General features: G+C 32.1%; 1 protein-coding gene across 1 annotated transcript in view; it reads left to right on the top strand.

Annotated features, from left to right (window-relative positions):
• Positions 1-23796, top strand: part of LOC106644351 (roundabout homolog 2) — a 535313-nt gene that overhangs the window by 412707 nt on the left and 98810 nt on the right. Inside the window, exon 3 of the mRNA XM_089598313.1 lies at positions 4682-4835. Coding sequence (XP_089454439.1) covers positions 4682-4835 — 154 coding nt within the window. The remainder of the gene's footprint in view (positions 1-4681; positions 4836-23796) is intronic.

Raw genomic sequence — 23796 nt, 5'->3', positions numbered from 1 at the left:
CTGAAAAGGTAGGTATTGTAGCTCCCAACATGCACATCAAATTTCAGAAAGATCGGCGGTAAACTTTTGCTAAACTGCTAAGGAAAGTAAAAAAAGGTTGCTAAAATGCCGTTTTATGAAACCTCCAGTAAGTATTAAAAAAATTAGTTTTAAAAAACAGTATTTTTCAGCTGGTTAAGTAGTTGGGTGAGCCGCCGCGCCGCACAGTGGGAAAAAAAGCACTTTTTTTGTTCAAAAATCTGCTGACACCACAATTTTCGACGTAATTCTCCCATTTTTTTTTTTTATAAGCTCCTTAGATATCAAGCTTTAGTGTGTCACTGCCACTTTTTCTCAAGAGTCCAAACCCTAACCTCAAATAATCGGGAAATACAGGAAAAACAGATTAAAGAAATTAATTTCCGTGAAAATTAGTTTTCACGGATTTTTAAGGTCTCTGATCATAAATTTGTTGTTTTTTTATATAATTTTAAAATGGTGGATACAAAATGGTGGCTAAAAACTGAAAATTCTTATTTATTTTACGTTTTTTCGTATAAATTACTACAAACCATCTTTTTCGTCTCTAATTACGAACTTATTACTTTTATTATGAAATTTAAAAACGGTCGATACAAAATAGTGATTGAAATCTTAATTTTTTATTTAATAATTACTGTATGGACAATTTTTACTTCGAGTTTTGTGATACACATTTTACGTTGTTTCCTAAAAATTAAAATGTCAGATGCAATACAAAGTGATACACACGCAGATTCCCTTTGGTTTAAATTACAAAGGTATCTTTTGTACTTTCAGAACTTAAAATAGCAGATACAAATACTCAGAAATCTACAAGTGTCTACATACAAATTTATATATGGGACGTTCTTTGTCAAACGGAACAAAGATCTGTCCAAAATTCTATAGATCGTAAACAATGTTTTGTGGGCGCAAACTGTAGCTTAGTTAATAGGCTTTCTTTTGCTGTCTGGCGTTTTTCCACAGTTCAAAATGGCGGACCAATACGGTGGCTGCAGTTAGTCAAAATCCCTCTGAGATAGCAGTTTTACCTCATTTAAAATAGTTTTGGACCTTCAAAAATTCAAATTAAAGCCAAGTAATATGTATTTTTTATCGCTGATCACAAATCTATGCTTATTTTTGATCGAGCACATTATGAATCCTTTCTAACCTCAAAAAATTTCGAAAAAATGTGAAAAATTCGAAAAATTTATTTTTGTTAACAATTATTTAAAAAAATTCATTTTACCTTTATTATCTCATTTTTTCGAATTATCGTATTGTTTTTTTTTTTTTTAGCTAAAATAACAGTATATCATTAAACTGCTCAATTTTAAAAATGTCTAAAATAGAATTTCTGTGATGCCTACAAAATTAAGGACTAACACATGTAAAAAAAAGTAAGACATCTTTTTCATTAATTTCGTAATATTTTTAAAAACAGTAAGGTTTGTTATGAAAAAGCGCATAAAAAGTATTTACTACAATATAGTATGTTTGGAAAAAAAAAATCATGTACAGCAAGAAAACCTAGGTCGTATAAGGTATTTTAAGTCAAGTAAAGCACAAAAAAATTATATTACTGTTTACTGTCTTCATAAGTAGTTTATATATGGAATATTTTATTTTTAAAGTGTGAAAACTTTAATCACATTCAGTTCATCTTAAAAATGGATAGGTAAAAATAAATTAGACAGTTTAAAACAAAGTGAGTTCTATTATTTTCAAAGAAAAAAAATTTTTCATTTTGAAGAGGAAAATGTTTGTACATTTTCTGTAGTTCGTTGGATGATGACAGAAAAAAAAACAAAGAATGACACATTTATAAAGCTATTTTTTTCAAGCTTAGAATAGTTTTTCTCAAAATTTTTGTACACACAACATGATAAGGCATCTTTGATTGAGATGCAGTATTTTTCGGATTGAAAAAATTGTGTGCTAATTTGTATAGAGCAAAGCAAAACAAAGCAAAGTTTTTAATTTTTGGGCCCATGTTGTCTCTGCCAATTTCAAATTAAATATATACAAACAAACAATTCTTGATCAGAGACCTGAAAAGCCCCTAGAAACTCATTTTCGCAATAACATTTTAGGTTTGATCTGTTTCTTCTTTGTTTGCCGATTTTTTAAAGTTATGGTTTGGACTATTGAGGAAAAATGCCAGTAACACACTAAAGTTTGTTACATAATAAAAGAAATAAGTTCGTAATCAGCGACAAAAAGGTCCTTTGTAGTAATTTATACGAAAAAACGCAAAATAAATCAGAATTTCTACTTTTCGGCCGCCATTTTGTATCCGCCATTATAAACTTGTATAAACAAACAATAAATTCATGTTCAGAGACCTTAAAAATCCGTGAAAACTAATTTTCACAGAAATTTTTTTTTTAATCTGTTTTTTCTGTATTTCCCGATTTTTTGAGGTTAGGGTTTGGACTCTTGAGAAAAAGTGGCAGTGACACACTAACGCTTGACATCTAAGGAGTTTATAAAAAAAAAAGTGGCAGAATTACGTCAAGAATTGTGGTGTCAGCAGATTTTTGAACAAAAATAGCGCTTTTTTTCCCACTGTACGCTACCGCAGAGCGCCGCTGGAGGTCACGCCCGTTTTTTTTCAAGCTTACAGAGTAGTAAAAATGGGTTTCAAATGTTTTAGTTTTATATCGTCACATTAATAAATAACTTTTCTCGTTAGTAATAACTACAATAAAAATAATAACACTAACAATAGTAATAACACAACTACGACATTATTTTTCATTTTTTACCTGTATCAGCTGTCAAGTTCATATTCATTACTTTAGTAGTGTTTTTCTAGATAATATAGCATCGGCTTAAAGGTGTTATAAATTAGGGATCTAATAAATATCATTATTTTCTCTCGTAGTTTATTATAAAAATGCATCGTTGAAGGACACACTGGTTGACACTCATTGGATTACAAAAATTGTGTCACAAATCAAATGGCTTCGTCGCTAAGACGCAGTCATTAGGGTGGCATAAGATGCCTGAGCCATAATTTAATTATTAACTGACTTAATATAAAATGATTGGTGTTTCGATGAAATTTTCACATGCTTGACAATAAGCTGAAATCAAGTTAATAATGATAAGTGCATGCTGATTAATTTTAGCAAATAATAAATTGTATAGTGCTGCACTAGCTATATTACATACCTGAACCTCAGAATCTATCCTCTCACCTAATTTCTGTGCAGATAAGGCTGCACTTATATACCTTTTGAATTTTCAGATGTTTCTCCACTTGCTGTAAATAAATCATTTCATATACAAATTTGTGTTTGATTTTAACTGTAAACTTGAAAATACATTCAATGGGGAGGTTAGGTTACTGTTAGCAGTTTGGATGTATGGGTATGTGATCGGGCAATAAAATGTTTAACACTATCGCTCTTATTACAAAATATGAACACGTTTATTCTCACTATTTTGAGTACATGCTATCTTCAGTTTTTACAATAAAAAATACAATCGCAAGCTGAACTGAAATAAAACAAGATCCAGTCAAATAAGAAAATCGAAATCAGGGAGTGCGTATCGACTGACTGACTGACCGCAGAAATGAATCAAACTATATGTTTTCGATGCTGCAGTGCAGCGTCCCAGCGTCTCAATTCTTCGCTATTACGCATGCGCTGAAATTCAGTTACGAGCGCCAAATATATATCTTACAATTACCTTTGCAGCAAAAAAAAAAAAATATTCAACGAGACTCAGCGACTTATGCACCCAAAAAACCTAAGCTATAACGCTTTTTTCATTTTCTGTTTGTGTTTTTAAAGACATACTAATTGTAGTCCGAATATTCACAAGTAAATGACAGTCGGCCTACTACCATGTCAGCGTGCTAACACTATTCTACAATACTATAAAGTAATTTAGGTCTCATAAAACATTTTTCGCCATATTATGCGGAAAATGGGTGTTTTCCGCACTGGTATTAGTGTGGAAAATCGATTTTCCCACATAGTGTGCGACAAAAGTGTGCGGCAAAAGTTCTTCCACACAGTGTGCGGAAAAGGTGTAAGGAAATGGTTTTGCAACACACCGGAAAAAATTTTGCTACACACTGGTAATCAAAATTCATATCTATTTTGTACCTATTTTCCTCACACATTGCGAAAAAACTTGTACGCAACTCGTGCGGGACGATTTCCCGCACTCGTGTGATAGACTAGCACTCGTGGCCGGTGACGGTAACTCGTACCTTGCGATCACACTCGTGCTACGCGCTCGTGTGCTCAACTGATATTCGTTCCCGTCAACTCCGGCCACTCGTGCGAGTCAATCACGACTCGTGCGGGAAATCGTCTTTTCCGCACTTATTACGTAAATAACTATTTTTTTTGAAAATTATAATATGGCAACACTAGATAACTTTTAAATTAAAAAAAGGAAACATATGTTTAGTTTTACTTTTCCATAACTTAAATTCATTTTGCTAGTACCTTGATTATGCTGGAAGTAATACTGTTTTCAGAACTTTTAATTCAACTGTAGTTTTTCCGTACAAAAAGCTTGTAACTATTTGTGATGATACTGATAGCTTGTGCTCAGGATAAAAACTAATAGTAATCTTAAAAATGTGTATAAACAATAGAATTTTCTTATAGAGCTTTACTTACTATTTAAGTCTAACCTTACACAATTGTTGCAGTTTTACGGGACGAGTTTCGCGTGGAGCCACAAAACACGCGAGTGGCTGCGGGTGGAACGGCACTTCTAGAGTGCGGTTCACCTCGAGGACATCCAGAACCCACACTTCAATGGAAGAAAAATGGCCATATTATAGACTTTGAAAGTAATAAGAGGTAAGCCTTTGTGACATAATAATTTCACGCGTATAATATGTAGTATCTCACTTATGTATAAAGCAGGGTCCCAAAAATAACTGTAATCAACTAACCACGAAAACTACTCAATTGCATTTGATAAAATTTTGCATACTGATTCTTGACAATTCTTAGATGGTTTCACATAATTAAAAAAAAAAAGTTAATAATAATAGAAATAAATAAGCTCAAATTTTTGCCATAAGAATGCCAGCTTTGCGCTTTAGTTCAGCAGAATCCAGTAGATGACGTAGAAGTATAATTAAAGCAATCTGCAAGCAAAATCAGTGAGTATAATTATAATAATCCTGATCATAATGTCACATTCCATCGTCGTTCACTGTCAGTACGTCAAAAATAAAGTTTTAATCCGTGCACCTGGGTACTCAGGCTATCAACGATACCCTGATTAATTACGATGGGCCGGCGATCCTCACTGATTTTCAACCTGGATCGTGAAGATGACCGAGTACCATGAAAACACAGGCGTTGTAAATGCTAACATCCCTGGCATAATATCAAGAGATGGCTAGCTAGAGCATAACTAGCTCTAATGCTTAGGTCGTCATGGTCATTCTTCCAACCAACCTGGTGCTGCTGAAGCACCAGTTTGGTCATTGTGACAACGATTTGCCCACTCATAGACTGTATACTTAAAGTCGACCATTTTCAAACCAAGTCAATCATTCAGTTGGAGGCATTATGAATGGAGTTTTTTACCGCAACGCTGCACGAAAAAAAATTTTGTGTCGAAAGAGTACATGTTACTCGGGGTAGGAACTTCCAAGTAGGTACCGAACTTATACAGCTCAACTAACCGGGCGCCATCTAGCTCAAAACGTTGTACTCGTACAGCTCAAGGCAGTGTTGAACTCTATGATTCCGTGGAGGAGGTACTGTACGAGCCCAACGGGTTCGACTATTTGAGTGCAACCTCTAGAGCTCCTGGCTTCAGCCATATGTGTATGTATACACATATGGCTGTTTATACATATCAACGTCTCGACTCTGTGTTGCGATAATCAAAGTATAACTATAAGGTATTTTCACTTGTGACGTCATTCCAACATGGCGCGATCACTGCGCGATTCATGTTTTTGCCACACACTGCTTCAATTTTGACAGCTTGTCAGAGGTTATGGCACTTTGTTATGATCGCGGAGGTGAGAAAGCTTGCAACTATTTATTTATGTATAGTAGACGGGTACAATCCGCCTGATTGCAGTACTTTTTTTTCTGTATTGATTTTCATTAAAACTACACTTTTGGCAAACAAACAAAAAATTTCCTCTAATGCATCAGGAATCGCTTTTGACTATATTTCAAATTCATTATAACTGGATCATGGTAAGCACAAAAAATAAAATGTTTTTCTAATCAACCTTATGCCCGCGATAATTTCATTCATTTTTTTGCATTGCTTACCAAGTAAAGATGTAAAAAATTTAGTGTTCATTCGATAGCTTATTAAAACCTGAAGTTTTTAAACGCATTATCATTAGTTGGGACGTCCTCGTGAATTTCACAGCTGGTTTTGCACATTTGGTGTAAATTTTGAAGAAAAAACCCAGTGATCGCGCCATCTTGGAATGACGTCACAAGTGAAAATACCTTTACGTAGCCTAGTGTATCTTTAACGTTACTCATACAAACGTATGCATATATGTAAGGCATCATACAAGTATATGTATACATGTAGATACGGTGTAGATAGGTATGGTGGTAGTGTCATGTGGTGTAAGGGGAAGAATCAAGCAAAATCCACTTCCATCACACGTTTTCTTAAGGCCAAAATCTGATATCGTTGATTTACCCTCACGCATAACACGCCTCTCGGAGTATAATTTTAAAAACCAAAAATTTGTTGTGTCACAAGTAGTAAAATAAGATAAAAAAATAGTAGTTCAGGGGAAAAAATGTATCAACAAACACAACAGATACAAATGAAAATACTATACACAAAAAATAAAAACTTACCAAAACAAGCTATTCTGGCAAAATGATTGTTGAATGCGAATTTTGTTCAGCAAAATTTCAGCAATGTTTAAGACAAAAATTGAATGGTTGTAAACGTGGAAGAATATTTTTACCTGCTTTAAGTCTGTATGATAATAAATTAATGCAATTATTGCTAAACGGTGATGATTTTATATATTTTATTCGATACTGCAATATTTTTTCTTTTGCATCGTTTAGTGAAAATCTCGTGAGTGAAAAAAAAGCTAATAATAACTTAAAATATCAAGGTCAAGTTTGTCACATGACACCTAAATCTGTTGTATACAATTCTGGTAACTATTCTTACAGTCAATTATATATATGATGATGACTTCACTTCTGCTGGAAAACATTTAAAACCAACCCCAATCCAACTAACGTATTAAACTACTATTAGAATATGAAAATATTAACACAAATAATGAAACAAAGTCTATATGCGAAAAAATACAAATATTTAAATCAAATTGCAAATATACGTCTTCAGAAGTATAAAAGTAATTTTTAAGAAAACATAACAATGGAAAACATCAGTACAGTAAACTTGTAAGTGAAAAATGTGGAGCTATAATCGTTTTAAAATCAGAAAATATTGGAGATTATGACTTAAAGTGTAACAAAATGATTTACGAAATATTGTACTAAATCACACATATTTAAATAAATTATTGCAGGATGTCAATACAATGGTTTTTCCTTTACTTTTCTCATCAGGAGATGTAGAATGGAGCACTAGCTACAGGCAAAAAATTATGTAATAGCACAAAATCTCACGTTGTTCCAATAATATTTGTATAGAACTTCTTATTGACTAAGCAGTAAGATTTTCAGTCCTATATTTGCATATATTATGATAGAAAGCAAAAGGATAAACTTTTCTCATAATGACAAAAAAAAATTAAGGATTAAATGTTACCAAGGTCTAATAGATCGTATAATGCGTAGTGCATTGAATAATATAGGAATTCGGAAAATAATAAAGTTCGAAACATTTTTATTGTGCGCCAATGATCTGTCTAATTTATCTAATTTATTTAATTTATCTAATTTATTCTATTTATTTTATTTATTGTTTTTATTTAATATTTAATAATTTATTGAACTGTTTGTAAAAACGATGAGTTGCTACGAAGTTGATTTACTTATGGGTTACTATACGACATCTTATTTATTTACTTGATTCATTTATTTATTTGCTTATTAATATGTGCTCAGAAACATTGTGAAATTTACAAGATTTTCTTTTTATGAATAATATATATATATATATATATATATGTTACTATTATACAAATGTTAATGCTCTGTACTTTGAAATTTCCATTCGGGTGAGATGCCCTTGGCATAATAAATCAGTTTTCATATCAAATCAAATCCCTCACGCTTTAGTCGCTCCTGGGGCCGTACTGCACGGCTTCCGGGAAACACACGCTTGCAACACCACGCAAGATTACACAAACACTTTCCGCGACGACTTTTCAATATTACTGTACCTCTGGGAAGGCCATCACTGCTGGGCTCGGTCCCCGGGTGGTCTCGGTATCGCGTCGGCTCAGTTGCGGTTGTCTTTGAGGAGATCTCTACGCAACGGGTCTGGCCCGAGTTGTTTAGAAGGTTGCCTCGGGTACGGCAGTAAGACGAGGATAGAGCTGGTGGACTGGAAAAATCACTGGCAGTCTTCCTCTCAATCTCTCATTAACTCTCTGCTTCTCGCTTTTCTTCGTCTCAACCTCGTTCGCTTCAAGAAAACGCTAAACGCTTCTCTGATCTGTATCGCACGTGGGGTCAAACTCAAATGAATGCATGAGGCCCACCAATTAGTGCAGCCTTGCGCATCATGGCACTTCATCAACCCGATCAGAAACTTATTGAGGATACCTACACCGAACGGGAGGTCCTGATGAGGTATGCCTACTGAGGACCTACAGAGGCGAAATAATGGGGTGTTGTGGAGTCCCTCTGTAGGTATCCTTAATAGCCCATCTTAACCTCTCAGGGTTTAATATATGTAGATGTACAACACGTATAAATGCACAAGCAAAGTATCTTTTCATCACATTTTCATAGTAAAAAAAACTACAGTGAGTAAATTTTGGGGGCTAAAATCGATGAGGAGATATGTGATTCCTTCAACTACGAAGAGTGCGAACATCAAGTCGAGGGCTTCAGTACTGTGTGTAATGTAATTCTAGAAAACACTTGATGATTTAAACCTAGAAATAGAAGCGAATATTGAGTATGATGTGCAGCATGACAATGATAATTGTTATTCACATGACTCCAATGCACCTATAACAGAAAACCTTAGCATAGCTGAAGAATTGAGGCTGTAGTGTAGAGTGTAAAATTTAACACCCTTAATAGATATGCTATTTAAGCGCTTTACAAAGTTTTATCTTAAAATTCCAACAGCAGTAAAGACTTTGTTAAAAATTAATTATAATTTTTACCAAAATCTCAATTATCTCTCGCTTTTGGCTGCTCATTATACTACTTTTGTAGCAGCAATATTGATTATATGTATGCATGATATATATATATACTTGTGGGGCTCACGCCCCCCTGCGCGCAGTGCGCGCCAACCCCCCAACTTTTGAATATTTTATGAGAAATACATTTTTACAATTTTTGTGTATTTATTCTTATTTATTCTTAACTTTTTTATTTTTTAAATTTAAAAAACTTATTTCAAATAAATTACATGGGGCTACATCGTTTGAAGACGTTAAAAAACATAATGGAATAACATAAAAATTTCAGGGAGACTGCAATTGCAATGGGTTGAATAGAACATGATTCTGAAATCGACAATATTTTTGAAGAAGCCATAACAATTATGTTTCCATACCAGTTAAGACAATTTTTTGCTTGGTTTTTGATTTCAGAAAACATTCAAGGAGATAAAATATGGAATGAATGTAAAAAACATTTTACGGAAGACTTCGATAATAATAATAATAATTGTGCTCTTCTACATATTAATCAAATTTTGGTATCGGAAGGTAAATCATGTGAGTCTTTTAGTTTACCGACACCAACCATTAGCAACCATATAAATAATTGCAATATTGAGGAAATATCTTTCAGTAAAAAAATGTTCGATATAATGTACACAAATTTAAATGAAGATCAAAGAAAAATTTTTAAAACTATTCGTGAACAAGATGAGATGAAAAAATGTGTAAGGGGTCGGTGGGGGGGGGCTGTGGGGGGTCGGTGAGGGGCTGTAAGGGTTTTGAGAAAAACCATGAAATGTCAAAATAAGCAAGAAAATAACGGATTTTTACCTTATTTTGTGGGGGGGCGGTGGGGGGAAAATGGGGGGCGGTGGGGGGTTTGTGTGGAATACCCCACTGAGTTAACTATATAATATAGGAAGATATATATATAGGCATTCGCACTCGACAGCAAGCTTGTGCGGCCTCCGGTGAAGAAATAGGTAAGCCACTCATCTATGGTGCGAACAGCTCATCCATTTATAATTCAACGGTGGCTAAACATTTATGCAAAATACCTATAATTAAGGCTATGTTGTGTCCAAAAAAAGTAATAGGATAGATTAATTAGAGTCTCAACCAAATATTTATCATCAATTGGATGATTGGATATGAAAAGTAAGGTGAATTTTGGCCTAAAGAAAATGTGTTGTCGTTCAATGTGGTGTGGTTAGTATATATATATATATATATATATATATTACTCAAGGTAAATATAACGTGTATAGATATGTACGAATACGCGCAAATAAGTACACAACCGTTCTCGAAAAGGCTTTCATGTAACTACAAACTAGCAAACGAAGCGCAAAGATGGAGAAAACAAATTTTGTCTAGGGTAACTGTGGGTTTTACTGGCACTTTTTTGACTTAGGCTACTTTAATCTATGGTATAGAAAAGAAAAATGTATTAATCTAATACATTTTTTTTTTATTATTAACTTTATTTAATAAAAAACAATAAATGATTTTTTAAATGGACATAAATAAGATCATATTATTAATAATAAATATTTTTGTGAACAATCAACATGCTCCTATTACTGACACCATGCACGTATTACTGGCCCCCCAATACTGTCTAAATTTGAATTACTGGCCGTGTAATACTGGCAAATATAATTTTTAACCCTTATCATGTAAAATCACAATAAAATATGTCTAACCTAATAAATCTATCTAATCTAATAAAATCTATGACAATTGAAAAAAAATAATAAGATTTAGCTATCAATGTGTTTTAATTTTGTTTGCAATTTGCTTATTTGATTCTACAAATCTTTTTGTAATTTTATCTTCTCTAAAATTTATTCTTGGGATTTATTTTTTTGTTTAATTTCATTAATTTCTTTTTGGTGTGCAACAAGTTTGGCCTTTTCTTTTTCGATTCTAGTTTAATGTTTTATAAAATTTTTTTGTTACTTGATTAATTTGTCATTTTCTCTTTTTATTTGTAACATTTTTGTTTTCTCTGATCTTATTTTTTTTCTGCTGCTGTTTCCAATTTAACTTTTTTTTTTTTTTTTTTACTGATTTTTTGCCCCAGAGGATCTGATATAACTAATGAAGTTTTTGTTATACTCTTCTTTTTGTAGACTAATTGAAAAATATCTTCAGAGAACCAAGACAAATACTGAGCAAGAGGCTTTAGTGGTTGATGACTTTGTTAGGTCAGATTGCTGTACCTTACCGAATCACTGACAGTAATTCAACAGTAGCGACAAATATTGTACCAAATACTGTCATCAATATTTAAAAAAGAAAAACATTCAAAATTAATTTCCATTGTATTTATCGAAAAATTAAGGTTTTTTTTTAATTCAATAAATTGTTTATTGTGTGAGTTTGCCATGTTTATTAATAAAAATACCATTGAATGCAAGTCACTTTTTGCTATAAAATTCAATTTTTTGGAAGAGAATCACACACCTGTTTATGTTATCATTGATAAAATAATTTAAATTTATGTTTCGTACTAATGTGCGATTGAATAATATTTGTGCAGTTATCTACTTTACGAAAAAAATTTTGTTGTATATTCATCATTATAAAATAATGTTGCATGTATTTATTTCTATTGACTGCCAGTAATTGGAGCAGTGCCAGTAATACCCACAGTTATCCTACTGTTTCTGCGTACATCATTTTATCCGCTTATAATATATTTTTATACATGTACGTTATACCGGGAATAGAAGAATGTAAACAAACCCAGGACACTAGGTGAAATAATAAAAAAAATAGAAAGTATAGTCAATTTTTTTCGAGAACGGTCGTTTACTTATTTTTTCGTATTCGTATGTACCTATACACGTTGTATTTACCTTGAGTTATATATACATATATATATCTTCCTATATTATATAGTCGTAACAGTTAGAGCGAGGTTTTGCTCCCCTCTGCTACCCCCCACCTCCCCCCCAGCTCCCCCCAAATAAGGTAGTTATTCTTTCATTTTCTTGCATTTTTCGAGTAATCCTACTTTTTTGCTAGCTCCCCCCCCGCTCACCTCCAGCCCTTCCATACTCCCCCCAGTTCCCCCCCAGCTCCCCCATATATAATGTGAATAAATTTGTAAAACCTTACATATTTACTGTTACAAGTGGTCTAATTTTCACATATAATTTTATTTGACCATAACAAAAAATTTTGTTACAGTTATCTAACTTACGATGTTTATTTTGATTACATACTCTAAAATGTCTTTTTAGGTGCTCTGCTCTTACATAACCTTTTCCACAATTTTGACAAATATTTTTTTCAACGTTTTTTTCATGACTTTTCAAATGTCTCTGTAAGTGATGATTTCTTTTTAAACTTTTTTCGCATTTAACACTCTTAAAATTTTTTTCAATGTTTTGGCATTCCTTTGTGTGACGCAAATAGTTTTTCTTATTTAATACTATAATGCTACACAGATCACATACAAAAAATTTTTTTTTGTGAATTTTTTCGTGCGATGATAGACACTCTTGATTTGAAAATTTTGAGTTACATTTGTCACACTGATAAAATTTTGCATCTATGATGGTGTATCTGAAAACATATTACAAAAAACGGATTGTTTATGATTACATAAATCTGGGTTCTAGACGGTACTGAAATTTGCTTTTTTGATAAAAGATAAAATTTGCAAGAGAGTATAAAAATAGTAATGAACTATAGAATAGTTTTTTTTGTTACTCTAAAATTTCATTCCAAACAATATTTTTAATTTCAAATTTGTTTACTGATTCAATTGGGATAAAAATTTTTTTTTGGTTTTAACATCTAGACAGTGCAACATATCATTGCCCATTAGAAAATAATGGTTTTCTAAAGTATAACCCTAAGGCATCAAAACTTTGACCTTAAGATTTATTGATAGCCATAGGAAGAGTTAAGATAAATGGAAATCGTTTTCTGTACAATATAAATGGTAGTGAAGAAAAATTGTTTGTATTGAGTGTTATACTTAGACTAAAGACTTTATATCTTTTTTTTTTACCTGAGATTTTTCCAGCTTCGATGTTGTATTTAAATAATTTTGTAATTCATAATCTTGTACCATTGCAAAGTCCTTCAGATATGTTTAAGTTTCGTATTAACATAACAATAGCGATGATTTTTAAATCTAATTCGTGTGAAAAAAGACCTTCTTTACTACTATTTAAATATTCTGTAAATAAATTGGTATAAATATTATTGTCTAATTTATCTACTCCTTTGTGAGTTGCTTCATCAATACTATAGTACGTTACTAATATTCCTACCATATTATTTTAAATTTTTTTGTTCAAAAAGTGAGTGTATTCATTGTGAGATGTTAATATAGCTTTACTTATAAAAAAATCATTATCATTATTAAAAATTTAAGAACATATATCATTTGTTTTCTATGTCTGAGGAATTATAAAAGTTTTAATTTTGCCTTCTCCTATATCCAGTAGCAATGAAGACAATTTTTTATCAATTGAACGTATGTTATTTTTTAAATAAAAAATGTAAAATAAAGGTTAAAAATTTGAAAATTTTATGGTTTCTTGAACAAAAGTAATTTTGCTTCCGTTTTTTACTACTGGAAGAATTTGACGAAAGTCTTCAGCTAAAATTATTATTTTATTTCCAAAAGGTTTATTACTACTAGATAAATTTTTTAAAGTCCTATCAACGATTTCTAACGCTTTTTTCGGTACCATAGAAGCTTCATCCCAAATAATTACTTTTACATTACGTAATTTTTGTTTATCTGGCTCAAACTGGAAGAATGCACTTTCTATAGTGCTTAATTCTAAAGGAGGTCTGAAAGTTCTGTAAGTGGTCATTCCCTTTGGAAGCAGAATAGAAGCAAAACCTGTCCAAGCCATTGTCAGAATTCTTTTTCAATTGATATGAAATAATAAATTAATCTTTTGTATAGAAAAGTTTTTCCAGATCCACCAGGACCATCAATGAAAAAATTTTTTTTTTTTAATTTTATTATTTCTTGAAAAATTCGACGTTGATCATGATTGAGTTGTGAAAACATTTCATGGAATTTATGTTCACAAAATACTCTTTCATCATTGTCAGTATCAATATTTTTTTTCATCGTTTCTGTTGGTTCTGGTAAACTGAAATCTTTACAAGACATATTTTCAGAATTAAAAATTTCGTTTCAATGTAAAAGAGCTTAATTTTGATCATCTTTACAGTTTTCAATAAAAAATTTCTTGTATTTGTTCTAAATAATATTACCAAAAAATTTTCAGACATAATAAACCATGCGAAAAATTTTCGTAGTTAAAAAGGCAGCATAACGTTACATGCTTCTTTAAAAATTATATCGTTTTGAAAATCGTGTTTTACTAATCCCATAGAAATAGCTGTTATTAGTCAGGGAAAATGAAAAGTGATTGTTAAAAATTCATGTTATTAATTGTGATCAGTATACATTTGTTACATATATAAAAATAAAAATAACAATTACAAAGTAAAAATTAATATAATTTGGGTTTTTTTCTATACTTTGTAAATCTAATTTGCAACTACGGGGGTGAGTGCGCAGAGCGCGCAGGGGGCATATATAGTTATAAGAGCTTAGAAATATCTATTGACACATACAGGATTGACAGCTCATTTAAAAAAGGGAGCCACTAGAAGAAATAATAAAGCTCACCAACAAAAAGTCAAGGGCACATCTCTCTGTCTATATAAACTTTACCACTTTTATTTGAAATTAGCAGCTTGTTCTTCATATTTGCTTAAAAGCAGACCAGTAATCATTCCCCAGCATAGAAAATTTATTCCCGAGTATTTACGAAAAATGCCATAGTCTTCCGAATTTTGTTAAATATACTTCAGCATATTATTTTCATACTAACCATTAATTTTATCATTTTTGAAGGCTTTAAAAAATATTAATACAAACCTTATTCCGAAAAAATTACACTTATAACTCAATAAAAGGGGGGGTTGGCGTGCGGAGCGCGCAGGGGGGCGGAGCCCCACTAGTATATATATATATATATATATATATATGTGTGTGTGTGTGTGTGTGTGTGTGTAGCTATACTAACCACAGCCCATTGAACGACAACACACTTTCTTCAGGCCAAAATTCACCTTACTTTTCATATCCAATCATCCAATTAATGACAAATATTTGGTTGAGACCCTCATTAATCTATCCTATTACTTTTTTGGACACAACACAGCCTTAATTATAGGTATTTTGCATAAATGTTTAGCCACCGTTGAATTATAAATGGATCAGCTGTTCGCACCACCGATGAGTGGCTTACCTATTTCCTCACCGGAGGCCGCACAAGCTTGCTGTCAAGCGCGAATACGGCTATAGAGGAGACCTTCACGTAAAAAAAATCCAAGCAATTGTAGTATGAGCACTGTTAACACTGTTACAGTGTGAGAAACGTTATGCATAATACGCGTGAATGCATGCAATTACACTTTATATTTCACAAGTCTAATGCATCAGATGTGAGTATACTAATATAGTATGGTCTGCGAGCTTGGACAGCATGACACGCACAGGCGTAGCGCGTGGAGTCCATGCGTAAAGTGTATCATGTCATCGTATCTCATCATAATATCTCTCTACAATTTGAATTTATTATAAAAAATACCGAAATTAACTCCTAAATTTTTTTTCTATTTTTTCTTGAAATAATAATGGAATTTCATATTTATAATAATTGATATGTAATATAATTCAATATTTTTTAATAATAATGTTTGGAATTGAAAACCCAATGATTGTGGGCTGTATGATTTGATTTGCCGGTTGCGAGGGAAAAGAGTGGGAGCCAATTGCTTGGGTTTATTGAAAGATTAACACTCACACCTTTTTATATAAAACAAATATTAAAGTATATTAACAGCAGAAATTACAACACTTGATGAGAAAAAATTGAAAAACTGAGGTAAATAACAAAATTACGTTTTATGTGCGCTAGTTTAAGGATATTGAACGAAGTTGAAGAACAGTTATTTTACTAATATAATTAAACTGAAAATGATCTTGTTTGAGTCACGCGAGTAAATTACATTTATTTAAAATGATTTACTCGAGAAAATGTCTACTTGGTTGGTGTACACAGTGACTACACTGTGGTTCACTAGACGAGCGATCGGTACGGACTGACTAAATGCTCACAGTCGAGCAGTCGTGAGCAGCCAAAGTAACTTAAACGTGGAGCGCTACGATTGGTGGTCACGCAGGACCATCGTACGCACGATATTGGTTACAAAAAACTAAAGTTAATTGCTAGCGCGTGAATATATAAATTCTATATAGCTAATGTTTTGTAATACTAATTTGATGTTGAACAAATATACCTAAGCAAGTTGCTGAGAATGTCTGTTGGCCATGGGAAAATAATCCAATTCTTAGTTTGTTTCAATTATTCAAAAAGTATACATTACCAAAAAATGGAAAAAGTATCTTGCCAAAATGTATAAAAATAGATGAGTTCGTAAGCTAATTTAAAATAATTAACGCTATTAGTCCAGATCAAGCTATATTAATTATACACAAAATAGTACACCGTCAACAATAACTATATCCTATACAATACTCTACATCGACGTTAAGGCCATTCAGTATATCATTGAGAGTAACTTCCTTACCGACTCTCATATTTATTGTATTTTTATTTGTTGTAAATTTTATACCAATTTAACTAATAAATAATGACTAGACGCACAAAGCTCATTAGTTTAGGAATGAATCAAGCCTAATTTTATAAAATTCTTTTTCAATTCACAACAGACTTTAATGAAATTAGGCTTGATTTATTTCTAAGCTCATGAACTGTGTGCGTCTTGTCATTATTTGTTAGTGAAATTTGTATAAAATTAACATTGAATGAAAATACAATACATACGGATGTCGGTATAGAAGGAACTTTCAATTACTGAATACAGCCTTAAACGCTGCGATTAGAGGATAGGGGCCCCTGATTCCTGTCAGTTATGCCTATTCATCTGTATACTATATATATATATATATTGCACTGCTGCGCGTAAACGGCACAACCCATGAGGGCGTTTATCCATTATACGTACGGCCCTCACTCTAAATCAGCATCAGTGGACACTAACGGAAGTGGACTTTGCTTGATTCTCCCTCTTCGTCCCACCCCTCTTGACGTACTTCTAGTATTCCTACCCCATCGACAGTAACCCAATGAAACTTGAACCTCCGTCCTGTTGCACAATGGGCAAGCCCCTTACCCACTCTGCTATGAGCGGGCCCGACAATGGAGCATCGATTACTAATAATACATCTATATCTCTAGGTAGCATCTTGTCCTGTGACCCAAGAGATTTTTCCATAAGGTTACATGTTCAATAGCAAACTTTTTAAACTAAACCTGTGAAAAAGGGTACAGTTGAACGATCTGCTATTTTTCAAAGGTATTTATTATTTTCTTAGAAAGTTGTTTGAAATCATCGGAAGATTCGATAAAAGTGCACAATCTTGTACTAGCCAGCTGTCATATTGTTTATATTGTATTGTGCTATAAAGTATTGTTCATAATCGTTCTGTTTTTAGATATTAAAATATTTATTGAAATCACACCCAACTAACGTAGGTATACTCATTCCAACAATAATTGCACCACCTTTGTACATAATATTGTTTCATACGAGGTATACTTATATGTATAATTATATTGTTTGTCATATAATTTTATAGAATTATAACTTCTTACTTGGGTACCCGAGCACCCACTGTCCACTGGTTTGTTTTTTATTAGAAATTGTAATGATTATTTGTACATTACATTACAAGGGACGAAACTTGATGATCCACTCCTGGTAGTAAAATTGCAAACGAGGCAAACTGCTGAAGCTGATTGTTAAGTCACATTCCGTATATTGTATACTATTTTTCTTACTGCTTCGGCCGAAAATTCATAGTTCATTAGTCATCAAAAAACAATTGGCTTCAGTGGTATGTAAGGTAATAGGTTATGTTTATGGCAAAAGTAAAAGGCCTGTATCATCCACTAACATTTACTACCCAAGTGAAGTGAGGGTTGTTGGTTAGCAGATGTTAACAGGCCCGACAAGCAAAAGAAGTTGATCAGAACAACTTAATTTTATTAAAAATCTTTTAAATTTTATTAGGTATTAAATCACATCCTACAAATATTATTATTTGATAAAAATTTTTGCATATTTACAGCATTGAAAGATTTATACGCTAATATAATTATTTGTTAGACTCCTGGGCATCGGATGCTGCAAAAGTCACATGTTCAATTTTTATAAGATTTTCCAACAATCATTTGATCATTATTTCTACATTCAGATTTGAATAAGAAATTTACTACGTTGCATATTACTGAAAAAGATTAGATGCATTACACGACAAATTTATAGTCATACCCGAGTTGGGCGCGTGATGTAGATGTTTTCTTACAGCTCGAAAAAAATAAATAAACGCAGTGTAGGTAAGTACTTAATACTTATGCACTTTTGCACTGCTGCTCTTTCTCTATCTTGTAGCGTAGTACTGTGCAGCGTTGGTTTACGGACTTTCAGCCGAGATGACGACCAAATTAGGTCGATGCAAAAATGCCGCTCTCCGCTTTGTCGAAAACATGCGCAAATCGGAACACATCACACCAGCATACCGCAAACATCACATCCTGTCTTCCAGCAGCAGGATCCTCTACTGCATGCTTAGTCTGTTGGCCTGTGTCCTCAAGACTGGAATTCTTACCTACCTCGCAGATAGGTTTGCCTTCAAAATTACGTTGACAGATACAGTCTGTTCCAGAAGATCAAACACCAAAGAACTCTTCGTACCCAAAGCCGCTCTGGACATATTCAAAACTTCATTCACCGTCGCAGTGGCCAGAGAATAGAATAGGTTATCTGTCAGCCTCCGTATGAGTTTCTCTAGACTCGGCTTCAAGCACAGACTATTGGATTTAATTCGATCACAACACAACCGGCTACACGACCCTCAGTCTATAGTGGATTAATGCTTATACTCATTACCAGTGTCTAATTTCTTTTACTTATTTTTAAATTCATTCAATTATTCTTTTAATTTTAATTTTACTTTACTTTACTTTATACTTGTTTTCTGCGCCATTGTTTATGCTGACACATATTTTTGCTGCTATGCAGCTCTAATGTATCAATCTCTTTGTCTAATATGTACTAACCTTGTCAAGGCTATTCTGGAACTATGGCCCTTAGCCTAATAAATCTAAATCTAATCTAATCTTATCTCTCTCTCATGCATAGAGAAGTAGGGAGCACTTCAGCACTGCTGCTCGCTCTCTCTAGCTTTCTCTCAAGCAAGGAGAAGTAGGGAGTAGGAAGCCCTCTGCTCCTCGCTTTCTCTATCTTTATCTTAATCAAGGAGAAATAGGGAGCAGAGAATTTTTTCTCACGACCCCTCTACGTGATATAGATGTCGCGTCGATAGGGAAGAAAGATTGGCATTTGTCGCTGTACACTGCCGCCGAAACTCGAATTTTCGAGTGAGATAGTAAGAAAATTATCTTATAACTTTTTTGTTACAAAATTATAGTAATTTTTTTTCATAATTTTTTTCAGTTTTTCCCTAATTCTGACATTGTTGTGTTGTAATAAGGCATAATGCCCGCTGTCATTATTACCAGGAAGAAGTGTAAAATTTAAATTACTCGAATCATTTCCAATTCCATGATTGATTTTTAAATTTTCCCATTGAATTGTTAAACAAATATCATAAATTTTAACAAAACTTTTAATTTAACTTCTGTTTAGAAAAATCTATTTTAATTCATAAAACTATTTTCATGTAATATACGCTACTTTTTGAAGTACAAAGTCACGTAACTCATAATTTAAGACTAAATATGATGTATTTATATTAAATCACATAATTCTTACTTTGAGACACAGTATTAGGAGGTTGGTGCGTGAAAAGCCAAGGGGGTTAATCCCAACTAATACACACACATGCATACACACATACAAACATATATTTATTTATATATTCTTTGACTAGGAAGTATGGATCTATACATGTTGTAAAAATACAAGGTGTGGCGTAACGTATTCATTCTGATTGAACAATCAGGAATGCTCCCGTCGCATTGCCATGTTTGTCTGCGTATTTTAAAAGCTTATGAAATATACAGCCCAACATTATCAGGAAACTTGTAAAACAACATAAATGTACATTTTTTAAATTTGTATTTTAGTCGTAACAAACATCAAATGCATATTTTGACATTAACACAGAAAAAATATAACGAATAGGTAATTAATGATCATCTGTTATATATAATGTGTGTGTGCGTATGCGTGTGTGTATGAGTATGTCAATTTAAGAAGAAAAAAAACGAATTTTTCATATGTTGAAATATTTTCTTCAATTTTAAGAGCATAAAAGTCTTTAAAAAAAAAAAAAAAAAAATGTAACGTTTGAATTTTTTAAAATCGACAACTTTTAAACAAAAAGAAAGTTATCAGCAATATCTAAGGGACAGTTCAAATTATTCTTTAAATAAATAATCGTTTTGTGTAATATTGAACAACATTTGATGGATACTTAAAGATATCCCTTAAAGATTGCTGATAACTTTATTTTTATACATTTCAATAAAAGGACACGTGACTAGATTTCAACTTATTATCTACGACTTTTGTATTCATGACTTCATATTATGATGTCCGTTCTATTCTATTACAGACAAATCCTTTTTTTTTATTGTTTTAAAATGTTAAAAATTGTTGTTAAAAGTACTTGTTTAAAATTTTTATAGTCTTTTAGACCATCAAAATTCAAATTCGGATGGACATATGCAGTACAAAAAAGTCGTATTTCAATGAGATACACAATTTTTTTCAACTACGTAACCTCTTTTAATCAAAACCATATAAAAAATAGCAGAAGAACTGATTTTTTTTGTGTTCACAATGTTTTATTTAATTTTTTTATTTATGGAGATGGTTCTGGAAAAATAAATAAAAGTATAGAAAAAATATTCACTTAAAAATTACATGCAAAAAACTGATTGTAACTTACAGTTATGGATTACAGTTGTGGATTACAGAATCTCAGGGCCAGTAAAATTTTTTACTTAGATGAAATTTTCTAGATGTAACACTGTCAGGTTGTGATATAAAAATTAGGCTACGAACTAAAATTAAGCTCAATCTGATGTAAAGTTTCGAAGATAGTCGATTCACATATCTTTGTAAATTGTGATTACACTTTTGGTTTGGGAAACGGTATGAAAAAGAGAAAATTTTTTTGGTTTTCTCCTTTATTTTTATGGAGTTGATGTTTTTTTGAATCCTGCTAATCACCCTGCCAAATTTTAAGATCCTTTGCACCCTTCACATCAATTATTTTCCGTCACCCTCAAAAATTTTCTCATTTAAACTAAACCATTAACATATTCCTTCAGCTCTTTGTTTTTTCTATTATGTTGTGTTTAGGAAAGCTATATATAATAATTGTAAGACTCAGAATAATTGTATTCTGTTTTTAAATGTATGGTTATTAATTTTTTCTACTACATAAAGAAGTTGCATAATAATATAAACTTTAATTATTTTTCCACGCAGCCCTGGAGGCAAATAGATGTACTACACACTGATGAATTTAGAACAAATTAACACACTATAATGTTCTTCTATAACTTTTTTCTATAATATTGATAAGTATGAAGTTTAGGCGCCTTAGCTTTTTTTAGTAATGTTTTATTTTAATGCAAAATTATTAGTTAAATAAATGTGATCACATAGCATGTATTATAACACTTCAAAACTTGAACTTAACATTACAACAAAATAATAAAAACCATAGTAGTCATCGCCAATAGCTCCACGCATCTACTAATAGACGAATCTTTTCTATACCCTACTTAAAAATGAAACAATAATTAGTATCATATAAATATTATTATTCTTTTCCAAAGTACTTGTTCGCCTCTCACCTACACGTATTGAAAGAAAATTATTTTAAATATGTATACATATTTAATAAATATTATGTATTTGTTTAAATTTTTATGGCTTACAAATATATGGAGAGATAAATTAAATACATTTTCTTATTTTGACATTGCAACATCTAATTGTCCATGTCAAATTGAAGATTTTTCATGTATAAACCTATTGTAACGTACGACATGCAAGGCATATCATACTGACTCTCCCTGGTAACAGTGAGGCTAGTTTAGCAAGAAGGCATCGACAGGAGGGGAAAAAGGTAATACAAGGCCCAGCGAGCCTCAAATCGCGACAGTCGGGCATTCGCGCATTTGGGGATTCATTCGCGCTTTCGGCATTCGGAGTCGAGCGCTATCAAGAGGATCGGGTCGGGCGTTACCAAGGGACTCGAGCGTTACCAAATCAAGACGCCGAGCGATTACTACGGAAAGACACGACGAGCCTAGAACGGGAGCTCACGCGCGACTTTGCCTATCATTACGGTATCTTGAATAAAAGTCTTCGAAATAACAAATGTTAGTCATTCTCACGACGCACCTGTCGAAATTTCAATTGTTAGAATTATTAAATGCTAAAGGAAATTGCTTTATGTACAAAATGAATGATGATAAAGGTATGTTAAATGAATACATAAATTAAATGTTAATTTTGGTATACAAACCCGACTGCCAATTTTATTTCTATTTATTATTTCTGCTTCAATATTTTACTCTAATAGTTTAGCTATTTTTAACCTTGTAACGTTACATAAATCATCAGATAGGCTTAAATTTCTAACCAACAAAACTACTGTTCTGAATTTCAAACATAGTTTATGGCTCGGTTCATGGGGTGTTAGCCCTTCTCAAATACCATTAAATATTTCAGTTCAAAACTTAATATAAATGTTACTATACGATTCTTTATTATGCTGAAAAATAAATTTTTGTACATCTTTTTGTTTGATTTATAATTTCATTATTCAAAAAATGAATACATTCGTTGCAAAACGTCAGTATTACACTGTTTACCAAACAATCATTACTTCCAATGAAAAGTTAAAAAAAAATTTTTTTGTTTTTTAGTTGGCAGGGACAGAAAATGTCTTAATTTTTCCTTCTCCAATTTTTAATAATATTGTTAAGAATTTCTCAACACTTGATTAAATGTTAACACTTCATTTCAATATACTAAAATAAGACTGAAGTAACAATTATTTTTTAGTTTTCGTAATAATCGTATTTCTGTTACTATTTTGTATGACTAGTAGAATTTGACAAAAATCTCCTCCTAAAATCATCATTATGTTTTCAAAATTGATTTTCGTGTTTCATAGATCTCTTGAAGCTTTATGTATTATTTCTAAACCTTTTCTTTGGAATCATGAAAATCTCATCTCAAGTATGTAATCAAATCAACTTTTCTCAATCTTCTTTTTTCTGATTCTGATTCTAAATTAATGCTTTCAACAATGCTTAAATCAAAATCTAAATGAAAAGTTTCATGACTAGCCATTC

Source organism: Copidosoma floridanum, unplaced genomic scaffold (assembly GCF_036245765.1).
Source record: "Copidosoma floridanum isolate Cflo_tuat_1 unplaced genomic scaffold, Cflo_Japanese_pri ptg000006l, whole genome shotgun sequence".
Lineage (NCBI taxonomy): Eukaryota > Metazoa > Arthropoda > Insecta > Hymenoptera > Encyrtidae > Copidosoma > Copidosoma floridanum.
The sequence above is the reverse complement of the archived record's forward strand: the minus strand, read 5'-3'. Positions and strand labels throughout refer to the sequence as shown.